The sequence below is a fragment of the Trachemys scripta genome, chromosome 1, assembly GCF_013100865.1.
Source record: "Trachemys scripta elegans isolate TJP31775 chromosome 1, CAS_Tse_1.0, whole genome shotgun sequence".
NCBI lineage: Eukaryota > Metazoa > Chordata > Testudines > Emydidae > Trachemys > Trachemys scripta.
In genome coordinates this window covers 132,806,611-132,827,091 of record NC_048298.1, presented here as the reverse complement: position 1 = coordinate 132,827,091, position 20,481 = coordinate 132,806,611, and the positions used below count along the sequence as shown (strand labels likewise).

The window sequence follows — 20,481 nt, the reverse complement described above, 5'->3', positions numbered from 1 at the left end:
GGGGGGGGGGGGGGGGGGGGGGGGGGGGGGGTGGGGGGGGGGGGGGAAATAGGGTGACCAGATATCCTGATTTTTGGGTCTTTCTTATATAGGCTCCTATTACCCACCCCCGTCCTGATTTTTCCACACTTTGTCTCGTCACCCTAGGGGATAAGAGACCAAGAGTAACAGCTTGCTCTTCAGTGATTGGCAAAGCACAGAGCAGTCTATGCACTGCTGCAAACCAGTACCATTGCTCTCTCTCCTTGTATTCATTGGGCGGGAGGGGGAGAGGGGTAACTAGAGCTGACTCAGTGGGCACATGACCATGAGCCCATTGCTCAGCTTTCTTATCTAAGATTTACCACCACCACTCAGAGAGTTTGTTTATAATAAAACCCTTTCCCTGGGGGCCTTATTATTACTGGACTTGCTCATTAACCACACCTGTTAGTGAATGTGGGTGCACACCCTGTCAGTGCACTGCTCTGTACAACTAGCGAGGATCCTGCTTGCAGGCTTCTAGAACTGAATTTTGAGGCTGTCTTTGGGCAACAATGAGAACACACACACACACGAAAATAAAATGGTTTCATTCAACTTCCTCATTGCCCCCCATACATGAAGTGGGTGTATATCAAGTGGGGTCCACTGGGATCAGTCCTGGGTCCGGATCTCTTCAATATCTTCATCAATGATTTAGATAATGACAAAGAGTAAACTTATAGAGTTTGCGGACGATACAAAGCTGGGAGGGGTTGCAAATGCTTTGGAGGATAGGATTAAAATTCAAAATGATCTGGATACATTGGAGAAACGGTCTGAAGTACTCCACTTAAGAAGGAACAATCAGTTGCACAAATACAAAATGGGAACTGACTACCTAGGAAGGAGTACTCCAGAAAGGGATCTGGGGGCCACACTGGATCACAAGCTAAATACGAGTCAACAGCAGGGCCGGCTTTAGGCCGATTCAGCTGAATTGGGCCCCGCGCCAAGAGGACCCCGCGCCACAGCTCTCCACCCCGCCCCCAGCTCACTTCCCCCTCCTCCCCTCCCCTGAACACTCCGCCCCCTGCTCCTCCTCCACCCCTGCTTCCCACCTGTTGCATTTTATCTTTCTTGTAACCATTTCTGACTTTTATGCCTCACTATGTGTACTCACTTAAAATCTCTATGTAATTAATAAACTTGTTTTATCTACTCCAGAATGTAGAAATTGAAGTGTATGGGAAACTCCATTTGGAGTGGCAAGTTGTGTGCATATTATTCCTTTTAAAGAAATAACAGACCTAAAATAGCTTGTATAGTCCAGGAGCAGGGCCGGCTCCAGGGTTTTTGCCACCCCAAGTGGTGGCGGGGGTGGGAGTCGCGATCGGCAGCAGCTCCACCGCACCACTTTCTTCTTCGACGGCAATTCAGCAGCAGGTCCTTCCCTCCGAGAGGGACCCGCCGCCGAAGAGCCCGACTTGCTGCCCCAAGCATCTGCTTGCTGAGCTGGTGCCTGGAGCCAGCCCTGTCCAGGAGAGGGATGGGCAGTACAGGACATAGATTTCTGGGGCAAAATCTAAGACTGGGGGTGTGTTACGGTCACCCTGCAGTGTCACCCCTTCCTGGGGATCTACAAGGCTGGTGAGAGCCAAAGTGTAACCCAAGTGTGGCTGGCAGGCTGCAGTTACACACAGACACTCAGGGTGTGGCTTGTATAATGGAAAGCTGTTTCTGAGCAACCCAGGTGGGAGCTACTGCTGCAAAGTACTGTAAAGCACCCAAGGTTGCAGGGCAGGGTTACGCAGCTGCACAGAAGTCTGAATTGTACTCTGGTATGTCACAACAGGTATTTGAATACCAAGGCATGCCCTTCTATACCAGTCACACCAGTAAACATCTTCAAACAGGTGCATCAGCCAAGCCAAACAGTGAGGAAGCTCCACAAGCACACTTGCATCTAACTATTTGCAAGTTCCATAGACACTTACTGGGAAGCTGAAGCAGTTGAGCTGTCTCCTCTCCCAGACGAACCTATCCAGCAGCTTGTAGGTCTTGATCTTGGTCTCCAGGGTGATAGTGAGCAGCATGGAGCTCTTCACGTTACTCAAGTCCATGCAGACCTTCTCCATGGAGGGATAGCTCAGCCGCGCTGGCAGCACAACCACATAGTTCCTTGAGCAGGGAGAGAGAGAGAATCAGAGGGAAGGATTTAGCCATGTGTGTTGCTTTTAAAACATTCCCAGGGAATCAAGTTCTCTGATTGACTGATAAACTATTCCAACCTAGCTGGCTGCTTGTGAACTTAGAGTTGCTTTATGTAGAAGCTTCCTTCCCTGGCAGAGGAGACAGGCTGAGTTTCTATCCCCCCAACATGCTCCCTCGGTTTCTCAGGTGTCACCCCTTCCTGGGGATCTACAGGAGGTAGTCAGGTGCACCACAGCAACACCTTCTAGCAGCCTCCACAGGGAGACACACCCATCCATCACTGGGGGAGGCTTGGAAAATCTCTACTCTCTCTCAAGGGGGGTTGAGGCTGCCTTTATCAGTCTTGGTTTCTGCTTTCCAATCAAAGCAGCCCTTTACCAGATTCTGTCGCCCTCTGTGACATCACAATAGTCTCCCTGGCTACTGGTGGCAATGTTGCACTGCATGACAGCATGTCTTATAGGGCTGCTGTACCCAGGGCCGGCTCTGGCTTTTTTGCCGCCCCAAGCAAAAAAAAAAAAAAAAAAAAAAAAAACACACACACTTGCGGCGCGGCCGGAGCCAGGGTGCAGGGAGACTCCCTGCGCTGGTGCCCCGGCTAGCCGGGGAGAGAGAGAAGGGGGCAGCCAGGGCTTCAGTGGGGCGCTGTCAGTGCCACAGTGGGATGAGAGGGAAGGATGCGGCTGCCCTGCCGGGCTTGCTGCAGGGCGCTCCCTTCCTCCGCACCACCGCCCCCTACAGGGCGGCCGGAGCGGAACAAAAAAGAAAAAAAGCAGCCGTGCCGCCCTAGGATTGGGCCGAATGCCGCCTCGTACAATCTGCCGCCCCAAGCACCAGCTTGCTTGGCTGGTGCCTGGAGCCAGCCCTAGCTGTACCTCGGTCAACTTTCTCTGTGCAACCATCTTCCATTATCACAGTACTTCTCAGCGAAGAAACACAAGGATTGGACAGAGGGAAAGATATGGGAAACCAAACACAAAGAAAACTATCTCCAGCTGGGACTCACTCCCACACCCTGCAATTCTTTGCCTAAGAATTACCTGCCCTTTGTGACACCCTAACTATCTCCCTAGCAACAGCCAGTGGTGTCACAGAGGATATCTCATGAAGAGACAGATGGGGACGGGGGTGGGGGGGTAGAGGGGACGGTGTCAATATGAACATTTCACTTACACTTTGGAGGTGTAAAGAACAAGGGAAGGGAGAGAAATGCCAGGAATCAAGGAGCAAGAGACCCCAGACCTGGTCTTATAACTCAACTGATTTAGTCAGGGAGTCTCCACCCAGCACTGACACCAGACTTCCAACAGCTTTCTCTGTCCCCCCACATGATGAACCATAAAAATGCTCCAGCTTCTTCTCTCTCCTGGCTCTCCTCATCTTACTCCACTTGGGGGTCTTGGAAAACCTGCCTTTATTTCCCCACTCCCTACAGACTCCCTCACAGCATTCACAACTGCCCATGTGCACCTCCAGTCACTTGTCCCTTCCTCCAACAAACTGTCCCTCCTCTACCTACCCATTCCCCCTTTCCAACCAAGTACCATTCCTGATCCCTCATATCTAACCGCTTCCCTGACTGTGTCAATTGATATTCCCTCTTTCTCATCTACCAGCCATTATCATCACACCCACCCCTAACCATCACCCTCAAATATTTGTCCCAACCTCCTTACTCCCACTTCTCATCTCATCCCCAACAATCTGCCCCCTCAATCTACCCTGGGCATTTGTAATGCCTCTAGCCACCAAAGTGCCCTCTGCTTCCCCCCACAGTAACTTGCTCCTTCCTCCCAACCCCTTGCCCTCTTCCTCCTCCTCTCCACAGTCAAAGAGCTGGAGCCAATCCCTAACCCCACAGTAACTTACGGGACAGGGTCATCCGTGACAGCAGATTGGAGGAGTAGGGCTAGGGTGCTGAGGAGAAGGAGCCACATCTCTGTAGGGACCTGCCACAAGCACCACCCCAAAGTGAGCTACCTGGGAGCCTCTGAGCTAGGATTCAAGTTGGGGGGGAGAGAGAGGAACAGAGTCTAAGCTGCTTTCTCTCTGGCTCTCAGTTTATGTGGTACCAGCTTTATATCCTCATTCTATCAGGGGTGTGACTCTAAAGAAGACTCCTTGCCCAGTCACCTATGGAAGACAATCCACCAATCAAGGGCTGTAGAAGGGAGGGTAGGGAGTTCAGATTTAACCTGTGAAGGGAGCTTATTCTGGACTGGAATGGAGATGAACGAGTTCTGGAAAGCTGGAAAAACCACTTAAACTCAGGCCTTTTCTCTCTGAATTTGCCAGAACCAAAGAGTATATACATTATGTGTGTAAGTACAGTATGTATAGTGTGTGTGTGTGAGTGAAAGAGAGCTCATATGTACATAGAGTAACACTGGCTGCAGAGAACTAGCTAAGTTCCCACTCCTAATCAACACACAGAAAAGAATACACAACTTTGTCAATGCAGCCAATACTCCCTGCACTAGGGGATTAAAAATTAAATACAAATGAAAACATGAGCCACCCGATGTAACATCACTCCCAGATTATAGCTTCCTAACCAGTGATGCAAACAACCTCGCCTCAAATCAAACAATGCTGAAGGTACTTAACCAACACCTAAAGCACCAATATATGAATCACCTGAAAGAACAAATTAAGAACAGTTAAAAAGCCAGACTGTTACAGAGCCCTGCAGAGAATTATCATACCAGGGCTGCATTTACACTAGCAAACTTCATAGCCAGAATTCACCTCTCGTGCAGCTCAACCAATAGTAACAACAGCTGCCAACGCCTGTAGCATAGGCAGGACTCAGGCATTTTTGCCCATCATCTAACACTGTTCTGAGCAGATATACAGTTGAGCTCTGTCTAGATGCCATATATCCAAGTTCTGTCTGTAGAATGGAAGCTGTAATATCATTGCTATTACTGGTGGAGCTGCACTGGTAGAGAGTTATGAGTATGTTTGCTAGTATAGACAAGACTTAGCAGACTGCCTGTAGCTCCTGTATTCCCCATCTAGCTCACAGCTAGGACCCTCTGCTTAGGAAGTACACAGCTGGCAGAAACTAGGCAAAGATACTAGCTCTCCTAAGGGACTGTATTAAAGCACATTTGGAGTTTCTAGGCCAAACCATTTTTTGAGATAAGATGGGACATCAACTCTGTTGGAAAATAGCTATACAGTGAGATCATCCCAATATTAGGAGTCTAGTATCTCCCAAACACCTTAACTGATTTCCCTCAGACTTTCAAGGGTAAAAGATCAATCCCAGCCTGAGCTCATAATTGTGGTAAGTGGATCACAATTCTGGTGTGGGTGCAGTTACAAGGTTGTAGGGAGAAAACCTAATGGAAATCTTGCCTCTGGTTTACTTCTGTGGTAGCAACTAGCATCTCTTCATAATACGTGTGTACTGTGTGGTAAGTGTGAGAAAGTGCTACGTGCCTGCTCTAAAATTAACCTGCATACCTTTATGAACAAGGAAAGGGTAATATAATGGAGGAGGACAGGATTATGTACACAAGTATCTAGTTCTTGAGCAGCTGGACAGATGACAAATCTAGCCAAGGGAAAGTACCAAACGGAATGGCTCAGTCCAAATGAGAGAAATTGCAAAAGAATTTGCATAGAGATGACATATGTGCAGCTGAGAAATCCTTCCATTGTTCTGAATAATGTGTTTCTGCAACTGATCTACAGAATAGAATATATGGACTTCATTGCTTATTTAAGTTGAGGAGATAAAAATCAAATGATGTTTTTATTGCTGTATTCAGGTTAAATCACCTGCATCCAGTGCATTGGCATGAAAGTTTGCTGCAATAGTCTGGAAATTGAAAGTTTAACATGCTGTTTGCATCCCTTAGTTTGTGTACTTTCAATATGTTTTTATATCTTATCACACTGTTTCTTATGTTCTTTGGCCTGGTCACCGGGAAGCTTCTCTTTCAGTACAGTTTGCTCACATCCAATGAACTCAATGAGACATGTGAATGGCTTCCAAAATTAAAACCCTACCCCTAAGCCTTGGGCATCCTATGTCAGCAAAAACTTCTTTTCCTCCTCTCATCATGATGGGATCAAGTAAAGGTTTTAGAGGAAGAGGAGGAGTCCTTATCAAGATGTGGCAGCTTGCCAATATTCTCACTGCACATTCCAGCCAAGAGGAAGTCACAGTCCTCAAATTAAAGCTGAAAATTCATGTGCCACACCTGCTGCTGAATAACACTTAATTACAGCTGGGTTCCTGCACTCCAGAGAGGCAAAATATTCAAGGGAGACAAGCGGATCCAGTTCATGTTAGAAAGGGTTCAGTTGTTACTGTTGTAAGGTACAACTGTTCTGAAAGATACCAACATGTCATGAGGTCCTGACACACTAGCCCAGTACGTGCAATGATCTCACCTCCTTCAGTGTCTTGGCTTGTCCATTCTTCTTCCTTCAGTCTCCCTCTCTGTCCTTTCTTGAGCCAGAAATCAAAGGTTAACTCTCTTGACCCTTACAGCTAAAGTGCTCATTAGAAACTTGGCCTGCCTCAGTGCAACAGCCTCCCTTCTGAACCACTGCCCCAAAATGAAGAGTTTCATTTCCCATGCTCAGAACCTCCTGAGCAATCCGTCCCCTCAACCTGGGCCCCGACTCAAACTGCTGCACTAGTGGTGAAAATCATCCCTCTCTATGTACATTGTTTGATTTCCCCTCCCAGATTAGTATTTTCTGAAATTCTTAGCACAGTCTGCAAAAATACCAGGAAGGTCTGATTTAAGTGATTTCCTTTGTTTCAATTTGTGTGCATGGATTTGGCATTCAGATTCCTAGAAAATTAGAGTTGCTTATGAAGTCACACATCCTTTCTGTCCCAGGAGTCCTATGAAGGATTGTTCCCTGTTCGCCAGGGCTATGTTCAGTCCTAGTTTTATAATTTAAGCAGTAGTGTTTCCACCATGTCCCTTGCAAAAACTATTCCACAATGTAATAGTTAAACTGTGGCAGTTCTACATCAGGCTCTCAGGTCTGAAAAGTGCAGTTCAGGATCAAGGGGCACTGGCAGAGCTGTGTGGGGAGCCCAGGACTGGAATAGCAGGGGGCTGCAGAGTAGGACTGAGGGACATTGGCAGGGCTGTGTGGGGAGCCCAGGACAGGAATAGCAGGGGGGTTTCAGGGCAGGATTGAGGGGCACAGGCAGGGCTGTGTGGGGAGAATATATAAAGCAATATTATTGGCTCTCAGCTGAGCTATCAGTATCTTACTTTCACAAGAAATGTATGTTACTCAAGAAGGGGAGATAGGGAAATTATCAAGTATCTGAAAGCTGTTAACTTTGAGGAGGGAGAGGAAATGTTTAGGGTGGAGGACTAGGTGAAACTGAGGAAAGGGGGGAAATTTCAGGATGGATCTCAGGATATCCTTGCTCGTAGGAAGATTGCTTAGCTGTATTAGGCAGTAGAATCCTCTCCCCAGAGGAGAAGCTCCATAGTTCGGGACATTTAAAACAAGGACTAGATGAAGCCCTGGAGAAGAGTGTAGGGAACAAACCTGCACTGGCCAGGAGGGAAAGAAGTGGAGGAAGGAGAAGTGGTGACCTAATTCATTTTTACCAGCTCTATAATTACTGAGCGTGTCACTTCTACTCTAGAGAGACAAGGTGGGCGAGGTAATATCTTTTATTAGACTAACTTCTGTTGGGGAAAGAGACAAGCTTTCAAGTCACACAGAGCTCCTCTTCAGTACACAGCCTTCAGGAGGTTATGGAGAAATGACGGATCATGAGGAGCACTTTGTGGGCCAAATCTAGAAGAGACACAATGGCACCATGGCTGCTTATGGCAGGCCTGACTCACACAAAACAGTGATAAGGGAAGACTCGATAGGTGCAAAATCCTTGGCAGCACAAGATTTGCAAACCTGTTATTTTGCATTCTGAAAGACAGAATCTAGACTGAGTTCTTGAACTATTTTTGCTTTAATTCCTCACCTGCTCCCAAGGGAGGTTCACTTATAAAATATTTTCTTCCTAAATGGAAGTCTCTGCTCTACATTAGGGGTATAGAATCCCCCAGGCCTCACAAAAGCTACACTTGTGCAAGTGGATGCCTTCGCCATTATTCTGCCATTAGAATTTATCTCGCCCTGCTCCATTTTTCACCCTCCTTTTTCCAGTAAAATTTCTCCCTCTCTCACTCTGCTTCATACTTCAGTCTTGGCTTTCCAGACAGTTTCCCTCTCTGCTTCTTTTCTCACAGTTGCTCCTAAGCAGAGCATGAGTGCAATAAAATAACAATTAAAGATAAATTTTAAAACCCACAAAGTTCAAGCACGTTAGCCAATGCATATAGGTTATATACACACACAAACCATATTAATAGGTATTATGCAGATGGTACTAATATAATATAGGTGTGTGTGTGTGTGTGTGCTGGCTAATCATGCTAAATTGCACTATGCTTATTCTTGCTCATTTATGCTAAGGCATATACCCCACAACGCCCAGGGACAAGTATAGGTCAGCAGCTTAGCTTAGGCATGGGAATAAGTAAGTGTAGACAAGCCCTTAGGAAAATACAGAAGCTGTCAAAGGCTAGATGGATGAGTGTTATGAAACAAAGGTACAAGGTGGTAAGGAAATAACGTAAGGTGTATAAATGCTTTGTATTAAGGAGTATCTTCATGCCCTTTAACATTTCAAATTTAATATTCAAAACAAAAGATGGGAAAGTACAGGGAGGCACCAAAAACAAAACTGGCACAGGCTGGCTAGTTAAACTTTAAGTGACATGAACATTGCTCTGTTACTTGTAAACTGCCATTAGATAAAAGATGGCTAATTTAACAGGCCATTTGAGAAGCACACCTTCTGTGTAAGGTGAACTAAAAACGCTGCAAAAATTCATTTTCTGGGAAGGATTGTTGACGTATTAACTCCTTCTTTCCTGTACTGTATTGCTTTATCCTTAGACATTACATTTGGCTGAGCTTGGTTATTTGGTCTCTTGAACATTCTTAACAATGAACTGCAACTACAGTCAATTAGTTGGCTATACCTTTTCATCAATAAGTGGGTTCACAATTAGGCAAAAACTCGCTTGACAAAGATACAACCAGTCTAAAGATACACAAATCAAAGCTGTGCCATTAACCTTGAGGGCTGAGGTGACAGTTATAGGTAGCTTGTTTTCACACCCCAACAATTTCCTTGCTTGGGTGATGCAATGCTACATCTCTTACCTCTCTCTGGGCTGGATTGCATAATAAGGTTATCAGTACCTGGAGGGAAACTTAACCTCTGTGATGAGGGAGCTGGTCAAACTAGAGGAGCCAACTGACTAACAGGTTGGTTTGGTTTTCAGAGATGGCAGCTGGAGCATCATCCTAGTTTAACTGGTTTTACTATCTCCAGCAGACAAGAGCTCACACAGCCCAAGATGTTCTGATCCTCCTAAATCTCCCCAGAAATGCCAGAGGGGAAATTTTTTCCCTTGAGTTACCCAAAGAAATCTGAAAGTTAATCCAAGGATGGCCTAACACAGATGGGACAGAAGGAAGGTTAGTAAATGCTTCCTGTGAGAATAATCCTTCCCCTCAGTACTGCCCTGAAGTGCCACTGTGGAGTACCCAGTGGAGATAAGCCAGAGAAGAGCTAGACTGGTGGTATTGATTTAGATTGTTATCTCTAGCAGTCAGCTTCCCTCAAGCTAGAAGTCATTAGCCATTTGCTCAAGAAATCACATCCGGATGTCGATTATCTCATCATCCTATCACTAACTTCTTCTTTTGGAGAAGGTTATTGAGAAGTTGGGGCAAGACATCTTGAGTACTGTCTGAAGGCTTCAGTCAGAATTTCATTGTGGGCATCTGTAAACCAGCAGGCAAACACTGACCTGAAAGGTAGAATAAAGTTCCCAACAACCATCTAATCCAAAGTCCTTTTTCAGGGCTGGCTTTAAATTAAAACAAGAATTCCAAAACCAAAGTAAATAAATTCCAACCAACCACCCAGGGCTTTCCCAACATCTGCCCACTGGGAGGGGTCAGGATACTCCCTTCCTGGCTAGTATAGCCACATACTTCCATGGCCCTATGTCTCTCCTATTTGCTATCCTTGCCTAAAAGGCAGGAAGCCTATTAACTGGTTTGCGGAAGGTCACATGACTAGAAGCAAGCATTTGACCTGCAGCTACAACCCCCTATTTTAAATTGCTCAACAGGCACACTGGGATGTGCTCACGTGCCCCAAGGTCCTGTCCTCTTTTATATGATGGCAGAGAGGTTGCAATGGTCTCTGGCTGCTGAGTTACAGATGAACAAGGAAGAACTTTCTTTGCCAATTTGATCTAAGTACCTATCTGGCCTCCATTACTGTATTTATCTGAGTGCCTCACAATCTTTCATGTATTTATCCCCTCAGAGACAGGGCAGTGCTATTACCCTTATTGCACAGATGGGGAACTGAGGCCCAGTGCCTGATGACCACGGTGCATGCTGGAAGTATGCAAAATGAACACCTAGATAAGACTTGAACTCATGTAGACCTCAGTTGCACAGAACTAGTTTGTGTACCAGGGGACTCTGAAATATATTGGCTAAGGCAGCATGACCATGTCTCCATCTAGTTGCTGTCCCCTGTGCAGATAAATCAGGGCATGGTCCAGTAAGTTATGGTGGAGACAGAAAGCACTCAGGTACTATAGAAGTGGGTGCATTTCAAACACCTGGAACCCAATTCTTCACCTCCTGCACAGCATAAGAGTTCAAAGATTCCCCCTACGGTTTCATTTGGGAGCTGTTCTTCACTTCCTTCCTTGTGTTGCTTATCATCATTAGGGTAGAGTGACTCTCTTGATCCATGCCCCAGAGATAGCTGCATTTTAGGGATGAGTGTGATCCCTGGACAGTAGAGTTGGTCATATACTGCAGAAAAAAGTCCACAGGTATTCACTCAAATTTAAACCACCAATTTGGTTTTGTCGTGGCTAGGGCTGTTTGGTGTTTGCTTGCCAGGGAAGTCAGAGCAAGTGAGTTTATTTGCCTGAGTGCTTGCACAGTGGCATATGCACATCAGAAGTGACAAGGTTGCATCATAACTTCTGTTTAAAGGGGGCTCTTTCTCAGTCCTCTAAAATCAACCTGCTTAGTCAGATTTCTTGACATGTATTGCGCCTCAGGAGGGTGCAGGGTAGGGTTAGTGACCAACATTTGAAGACGTCTGATCTAGAGGGTTGCAGAAATATAAGGCCTGAAAAAAATAGCCATTAAAAAAAACAACGGTTACCTAGCTTTTTGTAACTGTTGTTCTTCGAAATGTGTTGCTCATGTCAATTCCATTCTAGGCGTGTGCGCCCCCACGTGTGCAATCATCGGAGATTTTTGCCTTAGTGGTATCTGTAGGGCCGGCTGTGGCGCCCCCTTGAGTGCCGTGCTCATGCACTGGTATATTAGGTACCACCAAGCTTACGCCCTCTCAGTTCCTTCTTGTCAGCAACTCTGACAGAGAGGCAAGAGGGCGGGTAATGGAATGGACATGAGCAACACATCTCGAAGAACAACAGTTACGAAAAGATAGGTAACCGTTTTTTCTTCTTCGAGTGCTTGCTCGTGTTGATTCCATTCTAGGTGACTCACAAGCAGTATCCTCGGAGGTGGGCTTACAGCTCACGGCCTTGCAGCTTGCAACACTGCTCTACTGAAGCCAGCATCGTCCCGGGCCTGCTAGGTAAGTACGTAATGGGACATGAACGTCTGGACGGACGACCAGGTGGCCACCCTACAGATGTCCTGGATAGGCACTTGGGTTAGGAAAGCTGCCGAAGAGGCTTGCGCCCTGGTTACGGTTACGTGGTGATGGGCGGTTACGATCACCAGAGGAGGCACCTTTGCCTGATCGTAGCAGCAGCGAATGCAGGCAGTGATCCAAGAAGAAATTCTTTGAGCAGACACAGGACAACCTTTCATCCTGTCGGCCACTGCGACGAACAATTGCGTCGACTTGCAGAATGGTTTGGTCCTTTCAATGTAGAAAGCTAGCGCCATCCTGACGTCTAGGGAATGCAACCTGCACTCTTCCTCCAACTTATGCAGCTTTGGAAAAAAGACAGGTAAGTAAACGTCCTGGCCTGTATGAAACTACAAGACCACCTTGGACAGGAAAGCCAGGTGTGGCCACAGCTGGACCTTGTCTTTGTAAAACACAATATAGGGCAGTTCCAAGGTAAGTGCCCTAATCTCAAAGAGCCTGCAGCCAGATGTTATTGCAACCAAGAACGCAACCTCCCAGGAAAGGAGGAGGAGAGAGCAGGAAGCCAGAGGCTCGAAGCAGGGTCCCGCAAGCCGTGACAGTGCAAGATTCAGGTCCCACGGAGGGACAGGGTCCCTGACGTGTGAACAGAGGCCCTTGAGGACCCTGGCAGTCATATCTTGGGAGAAAACCGACCTATCCTCAAGCGGCGGATGGAAGGCCGAGATAGCGGCCCAGGGGACCTTAATAAAGGAAAGGGACAGGCCTTGGAGCTTGAGATGCAGAAAGGAGTCCAGAATTAACTACAGTGAGGCCCACTTGGGCCCAATGCCTTTATCCGAGGTCCTACAGGCGAACCTCTTCCATTTGGCCAGGTAGATCACTCTGGTGGAGGGCTTTCTGCTGCCCAACAAGACCTGATGGACACAGGCCAAGCACTCCTGCTTTTACACATTTAACCATGCAGCAGCCAAGCCGTCAGGTGCAGCACCGCCAGGTTCGGATGCAGAAGGCTGCCGTGGCTTTGGAGCAGCAGGTCCAGCTGGAGCTGGAGCTGTAACGCAGCAGCTACTAAGAGGTCCAGCAACGTGCTGAACCAGTGCTGGCGCGGCCAAGCCGGCGCTATGAAGATCCCTCTCGCTCTGTCCTGCTTGATCTTCATGAGGACTCTGTGAATTAACTGCACTGGAGGGAAGACGTACAACACAGCCCCTGACCACAGGAGCAGAAAATCATCCATCAGGAAGCCTCTGTCGATCCCCCGAATCGAGCAGAAAACTTGGCATTTCCTGTTTTCCCTAGATGTGAACAGGTCCACAAGGGAATCCCCCACCTCTGGGGGATGATGCTAACCATTTCCGGACAGAGGGATCACTAGTGGTGAGATGAGAAGGTCCTGCTGAGGCGACCTGCCAATGCGTTCCTGGCCCTGGGGAGGTGCGCAGCTACGAGATGGAAGTCGTGTTGCACACAGAAGTCCCAGAGCCTGAGGGCTTCTTGGCAAAGGGCAGACAATCTGGCTCTACCTTGCTTGTTGATATAGAACATAGCTGCTGTCATAGGCGTGCGCAGCACATTTCATTAGGGTGTGCACCAAGGGAATTTTTTTTTTAAAGGTGAACATCATAAAGGGCGGGGTGTGGGAGGGGGTGCTGTGTGCAGGAAGGGGCTCAGGGCAAGGGATTGGGACAGAGGAGGGGTGTGGGGTGTATGCGGGGGCTTAGGGAAGGGGGTTGGGTGCAGGAGGGGTGCGGAGTGCAAGAGGGGGCTCAGGGCAGGGGATTGGGGTGCAGGGTGTGCCAGGGGCCTAGGGTTGGGGGGTGGGGTTGGGGGAGGGGAGCGGGGGGGGGTCGGGTGGGGGAGGAGGGGTGAAGGCGGGGGTCGGCGTGTCGGTAAGGGNGGGGGTTGGGGTGCGAGGTGTGGGCAGGGAGTTGTGGGACAGGGGGTTAGGGTGCGAGGTGCAGGCAGGGGGCTCAGGGCAGGGAGTTGGGGTGAGGTGCAGGCAGGGGACTCAGGACAGGGAGATGTGGGGCAGGGGGTTGGGGTGCGAGGTGCAGGCAGGGGGCTCAGGGCAGGGGGTTGCGGGGCAAGGTGCAGGCAGGGGGCTCAGGGCAGGGAGTTGTGGGGCAGGGGGTTGGGGTGCGAGGTGCAGGCAGGGGGCTCAAGGCAGGGAGTTGGGGTGCGAGGTACAGGCAGGGGGCTCAGGGCAGGGGGTTGGGGGCAGGAGGGGGCTCAGGGCAGGAGGTTGGGGGGCAGGGAGCTCATGACAGGGAGTTGGGGTGCAGGAGGGTAGGCTGTTTGCAGGCAGGCCCGGGGCTGGGGATCTGGGCTCCCCCATCCCAGCAGGCAGGCCGGGCAGAGGGGGCCGGGCTGGGCGCTTGGGGTCAGGCCAGGCAGAAGCAGCCGGGGTGGATCGCAGAGGGGCCGGGCTGCTCCCACGGCTGGACTCTGGAGGGGTTTGGGCTCCGGCCCGGCACCGCTTACCCGCAGTGGCGCGCTCCCTGCCTGCCAGGGCCCCATGCCGCACCGCTCACCACCTCCCCACACAGCCCCAGGGGAGGGGAGGGGTGGCACAGGGCTCTGCACGCTGCCCTTGCCATGCCTCCAGGTACCTCCCCTGAAGCTCCCATTGGCCACGGTTCCCCATTCCCGGCCAATGGGAGCTTCGGGAGGCAGTGCCTGGAGCAACCCCCCCGACCCCAGAGACATGGTGCCCTGATGGCTGCTTCTGAAAGCAGCGCGGGGCCTGCGGCACCATGGGGGGCAAATCCCACAGGCCGGATCCGGATCCGGCCTGTGCGCACGCCTATGGCCGCTGTATCATCCATCAGGACTTGGACCACCCTGCTTCTTATTTGAGGTAGGAAGGCTTGTCAGAGCAGGCAAACCGCTCTGAGCTCCCCAATGTTGATGTGTAGGGAGCGATCGTGACTTGACCAACCATCTGCACGCTGAGATTGCCCAGGTGGGCTCCCCATCCCAAGTCTAAGGCATCGGAGATGAGGGTCACTGACGGGGACGAAGCTGCGAAGGGAACTCCCTCCAACACCAGTGCAGGATTCTGCCACCATGTGATTTACGACAGTATGTGGTCCGGGACCCTTACTACATGGTCCACACTGTGTCTGTTGGAAACGTAGGCTGATGCCAGCCACACCTGCAGGGGCCCAAGGAGGAACCACGCATGCTGGACCATGTAGGTGCAGGCCGCTATATGGCCCAACAATCGCAGGCACATGTGAGTGATGGTGAGAGTGTGGGTTTGCATGCACGAGATCAGGTCCACCATTGCTTGGAACTGGACCTCGGGGAGGAAGGCTCTGGGCTGACTATAGTCGAGGATACTCCTATGAACTCTGTATATTGCACTGGAGTTAAGGTTGACTTTTTCTTGTTTATTACAGCCCCAGGTCGTGACAGGTGGAGCAAACCAGATCGAGATGCCGCCACACCTGATCCCAGGACCGGCCCTTTATTAGCCAGTTGTCAAGGTATGGGTAAATTCAATTAAGGTGTAAGTGGCCTATTCTCAACAGTTGACAAGAAGGGGTGAATATCAAGGGAGGGAAAATTACTTTTGCAGTGCTAACGAGGCCAATGCAATTAAAATGGACGTTGCCCATTTCCAACAGTTGACAAGAAGGTATATCAGCAGAGGGGAAATTATTTTTTGTAGTGACCCATCCACTCCCAGTCTTTATTCAGGCCTAATTTTGATGGTGTCCAGTTTGCAAATTAATTCCAGCTTTGCAGTTTCTTGTTGGAGTCCGTTTTTGAAGTTTTGTTGTTGAAGAATTGCCACTTTTAAGTCTGTTACTGAGTGTCCAGGGAAATTGAAGTGTTCTCCTACTGGTTTTTGAATATTACAATTCTTGATGTCTGATTTGTGTCCATTTATTCTTTTGCATAGAGATTGTCCGGTTTGGCCAATGTACATGGCAGAGGGGCATTGCTGGCACATGATGGCATATATCACATTGGTAGATGTGCAGATGAACGAGCCCCTGATGGTGTGGCTGATGTGGTTAGGTCCTATGATGGTGTCCCTTGAATAGATATGCGGACAGAGTTGGTGTAGCGGGGTGGACACCCGCTCCTGCCTGGGAAGGGTTAAAGCCAGCCCTGCAGAGGGCTGGGGCTGTGGAAGAAAAGCTACGTAGGCTGATTGGTGAAGTAGCCACAGCTGGGCCACGCCCCAATCAGGCCCCAGCTGGCCTGTATAAAGAGGCTGGGAGCCAGGAGCCTCATAGAGTCTCTCTCTGCCTTCAGAGAGAGAGATGGGCCTGGCTGTAGGGAGCTAAGACAGAGTACCTGAATGGAGCAGGGCTGAGGAGCTCCAGCCTGGAAAGCCCCAGGCTGTGGCCTAGCATTGGGCCAAGGGATACTGGGGGTTGCAGAGGGCAGCCTAGAGGTAGGCCAAGGCAGCAGGTCCAAACTCTCTTTGCCAGTGATGAGTGGCTGATACTGCAGTCTGCCCCGGGCATGGGGCTAGATGATGATTGGCAGTAGCCTTACACTGAGGCGAGGTGGGGTTAGTGGGTGGGGGTTCCCCTGGGAGGGGAGATTCAGCATGTGTGGGTACTGCCAGGGGGCAGTACCCAGAGCAAGGGGCACTGGGGTTCTGGGAGGGATGCGGGGGCCAGTGCAGACAACAAGGTAGATCACTGGCCTGCAGAGGGTGCTCTGGGCTGGATTGAGTTTATTCCCTAGATGATCAGCAGGAGGTGCTGCAGGGGTGAGTCTGACCTCTTACAATTGGCAACGGGGTTTGTTGCAGGGATTGGTTCCTGGGTTAGTGTGTGTGTTGTGTGGTGTGTAGTTGCTGGTATTTGCTTCAGGTTGGGGGGCTGCCTGTAAGCGATGAATGGCCTGTCTCCCAAGGTCCGTGAGAGTGAGGGATCGTCCTTCAGGATAGGTTGTAGATCCTTGATGATGTGCTGGAGAGGTTTCAGTCGGGGGCTGTAAGTGATGGCTAGTGGTGTTCTGTTACTTTCTTTGTTGGGCCTGTCCTATAGTAGGTGACTTCTGGGTACCCTTCTGGCTCTGTCAATTCAGGTGAGTATTGTAGTTTTAAGAATGCTTGATAGAGATCCTGTAGGTGTTTGTCTCTGTCTGTCCAATCAGAGCAAATGCCGCTGTATCTTAGAGCTTGGCTGCACACAATGGATCGTGTGATGTGGTCTGGATGAAAGCTGGAGGCATGTAGGTAAGTATAGTGGTCAGTAGGTTTCCGGTATAGGGTGGTGTTTATGTGACCATCATTTATTTGCACTATAGTGTCCAGAAAGTGGATCTCTTGTGTGGATTGGTCCAGGCTGAGGTTGATGGTGGGGCAGAAATTGTTGAAATCCTGGTGGAATTCACTCCATGCATCTGATTAACTGGGTTTTAGCCCACGAAAGCTTATGCCCAATTAAATTTATTAGTCTCTAAGGTACCACAAGGACTCCTCATTGTTTTTGCAGCCACTTTGTTAGAATCACTGGTGGGTTTGGGTGACAGAAGGGATGCCTGTACAGATATGGAGTTGCTCCATCCACCAGTTTAGAGAGTTCTTTATGTGTCCGGGGACCCGCCTGTCCATGGTGTCCTTGGTTGGAGAATAAGCAGTTCTTAGCCAACCCTGGAAGCAACGAAGGCCCAGCCTTGCATGACTGGTCACAAAGATGCAGGCTGACATATGGCCCAAGAGTTGAAGATAGTTCCTTATTGTGGTCCATGGGCTTCCCTGAATTGTCCCTACCTGTCCTGACTAGGTCACAAAACTATCGAAAGGGAGGTATGCTATGGCTGTCACTGAGTTCAAGTATGTCCCTATAAACTGTATCCTTTGTAATGGTACTAGTATGTATTCTTTATATTCAGCTGAAGGCCGAACTCTTGGAACAGATCAATGGTCTTCTAAGTGGATGATAACACTGCCTTGAAGGAACAGCCTTTGAGTAGCTAGTTGCCGAGGTACAGGAAGACAAGGATTGCTTGTTATCTAAGGTAAGCCACCACTACCTCTAGAACCTTTGAAAATATCCTTGGGGCCAAGGATAGGCTGAAGGGGAGCATTCAGTGCTGGAAATGATCTTGGCCTACTGTGAATAGCAGGTATTTCCTATGCGATGGATATATAGTTATGTGTAGTGCCCTACCAAATTCATGGTACGTTTTGGTCAATTTCATGGTCATAGGATTTTAAAAATCATAAATTTCATGATTTCAGATATTTAAATCTGAACTTTCACAGTGGTGTAACTGTAGGGGTCCTGGCCCAAAAGGGGATTGTGGGGGTGGGGGTTGCAATGTTATTGTAGGGGGGTCGCAGTATTGCCACCCTTATTTCTGCACTGCTGCTGGTGGCGGTGCTGCCTTCAGAGCTGGGCGGCCAGAGAGCGGTGGCTGCTGGCTGGGAGCCCAGCTCTGAAGTCAGTGTCCCTGCTGCCAGCAGCAGCAGCAGAAAAGTAAGGATGGATGGTATGGTACTGTCATCTGTCCAGCAGCAGCTGGTCTCCGGCCATCCAGCTCTGAAGACAGGTCAGAAGTAAGGGTGGCAATACCACAACCCCTCTACAATAACCTTGCAAAAGACCAGATTTCACGGAGGAGACCAGATTTCAGTCTGTGACATGTTTTTCATGGCTGTGAATTTGGTAGGGCCCTAGTTATGTAGAAGTGGGTGACTTGTTGGATAAGGGACAAAAAATCCATTCCCTTCCTCTAGTGAAGGAATAAGTTGCCAGAGTCACCACCCTGAACTTTTGAGGCTTCACAAACTTGTTCATCTGTCTTAGATCTAAAAGACCAGCTTCAATTTCCATCCTTCTTTGGTACTGGGTAATATTTTAAGTAGAATGCCCTGCCCCTCGAAGGGGAAGGAACCAGTTCTATTGCTCCTAGCTGAAGGAGAACCCACCTCTTGAATCAATAGAAGCTTATGAGTCAGAGAAGGGGAGTTGAAGGGAGGGAGTGACAGGAAATGGATGCTGTAGCCTGATATGCCCTCCCAGACACATTGGTCCATGGTGGTCCATTTCCACCAGGTGTGGGAATGGATAAGAAGGTCCCCAAAGGGAGGGAGGTAAGCTAACGGGTGCAGCTGTAAATCCAGAGGAACAGGAGGATTCAAACCCATCAAAACTACTGTTTAGATGACGCCTGATTGAACATGAAGGGCAGCTGAGCAACACTCTTCCTCTGAAACCTCTCTCTCTTTCTGGGGGGTTTTGCTGGTCTATGGTACCCTGAGAACTGAGCCAGGTGTAACCTCTGGGCGGTCTGTGATCACTAAAATGCTGCTTGCTCGTAGATGTGTAAATGTTCAAGGAGCATAGGGTAGCCCTGGAGTCCTTCAACATATGCAGGGAGTCAGTCATGGTCTCCAGGAAAAGCTTATGACCATCAAATGGGGAATCCCTCTACTGTATTCTGAACCTTTCTCGGAAACCCCAAACGTTGGAGCCATGATACCCTGCACATAACTACCAATGTGAAGATGGATCTGGCAGTCGTATCTGCCATGTCTAAGGTCTCTTGGAGCCATTCTGGCCAATAACTTACCCTCCACAACTATGGACTGGAATTGCTCCCTGGAGTCATGTGACAGCTGTTCAATGAAGACCGTGAGTAAATGTTGTTGTAATTAGTAAAGTTGCATATGACCATGACCGCCTGATAATTTGCAATCCAGGACTGCAGATGAGTAAGACTTTCATCCAAAGAAAGCAGGAAGGAGTCGAATAGGGGCAGGGAAGGGGCGGAGACTTTGGAGAAGGGGTTGTAATGGGGGTGGGGCATGTGTGGAGTCGGGGCGGAGCCAGGGCAGTAGAGGGTCAAGCACCCACCAGCGCCATTAGAAGTCAGTGCCTATGGGTTTGGGGGTGGCCAATAAGGACAGAGAAGAGTCCCGTGCCACAGAATGGCCACACAGAGACCAAGGTCTCAGTATCAAGAGAGCAATGGGGATTCTGGCTCATCTGACACCAAGAGGTCCCTCGAGTATCAGAACTCCTGTGGTACTGGAAAGGACCACAGTACCATCTCCATAGCTGAAGTTGCTGGAACTGGAGCTGACCATACCAGTGATGATGGGCATACTGGAGGCTTTATAGATGCCAGGTGCTGATGCTCGCTCAGTACTGAAAGTACTGCTAGTACTGGGACCCCCAGCTGAACTACTTACATTGGGTTAAGGAGCAGGATGACATCAATGGCTAAGCAGAGTGCTTCAGTGCCAATGGCAGGGTTGAGCTTGATAGTACCCTGTGCTTGCCCTCCTTACTGGTGAAGGGTAGAGATGCCCTATTGGAACAGTACTTCCTTTCCTTAGAGCTCTGGGGCTGTCAAGGCTGATTCCCCATTCGGGCACTTCAAGTGCAGAAGGTGGGGGGCCTGCAAGGATTCTAAAAACTAATACAGGCCACTCCAGGCTTGTAGTAAACTCCCAAGGTTACAGCTTTTCTCTGACAGTGACTTGGTAAATGCTGCCACCACCCAAATGCAAAAAATCCCCTTGGACCCAGGAAGGCGCACTTGGGAATTCCTCCCTGTGGGGTACCCTCTCACCCCCATCCCCACCCCCTGAG

General features: G+C 49.3%; 1 protein-coding gene across 7 annotated transcripts in view; it reads right to left on the bottom strand.

Annotated features, from left to right (window-relative positions):
- A2ML1 (alpha-2-macroglobulin like 1) overlaps nt 1-20,481 on the bottom strand; it is an 82,106-nt gene that overhangs the window by 35,641 nt on the left and 25,984 nt on the right. For 6 of the 7 annotated variants that reach the window (XM_034785971.1, XM_034785951.1, XM_034785980.1 and 3 more), the window contains one exon: nt 1,959-2,142. In XM_034785971.1, the coding sequence (XP_034641862.1) occupies nt 1,959-2,099 (141 nt within the window). In that variant the 5' untranslated portion in view covers nt 2,100-2,142. Of the gene's footprint in view, nt 1-1,958; nt 2,143-4,044; nt 7,835-20,481 lie in introns of those variants that run through there. The other variant, XM_034785994.1, reaches the window with a different exon arrangement.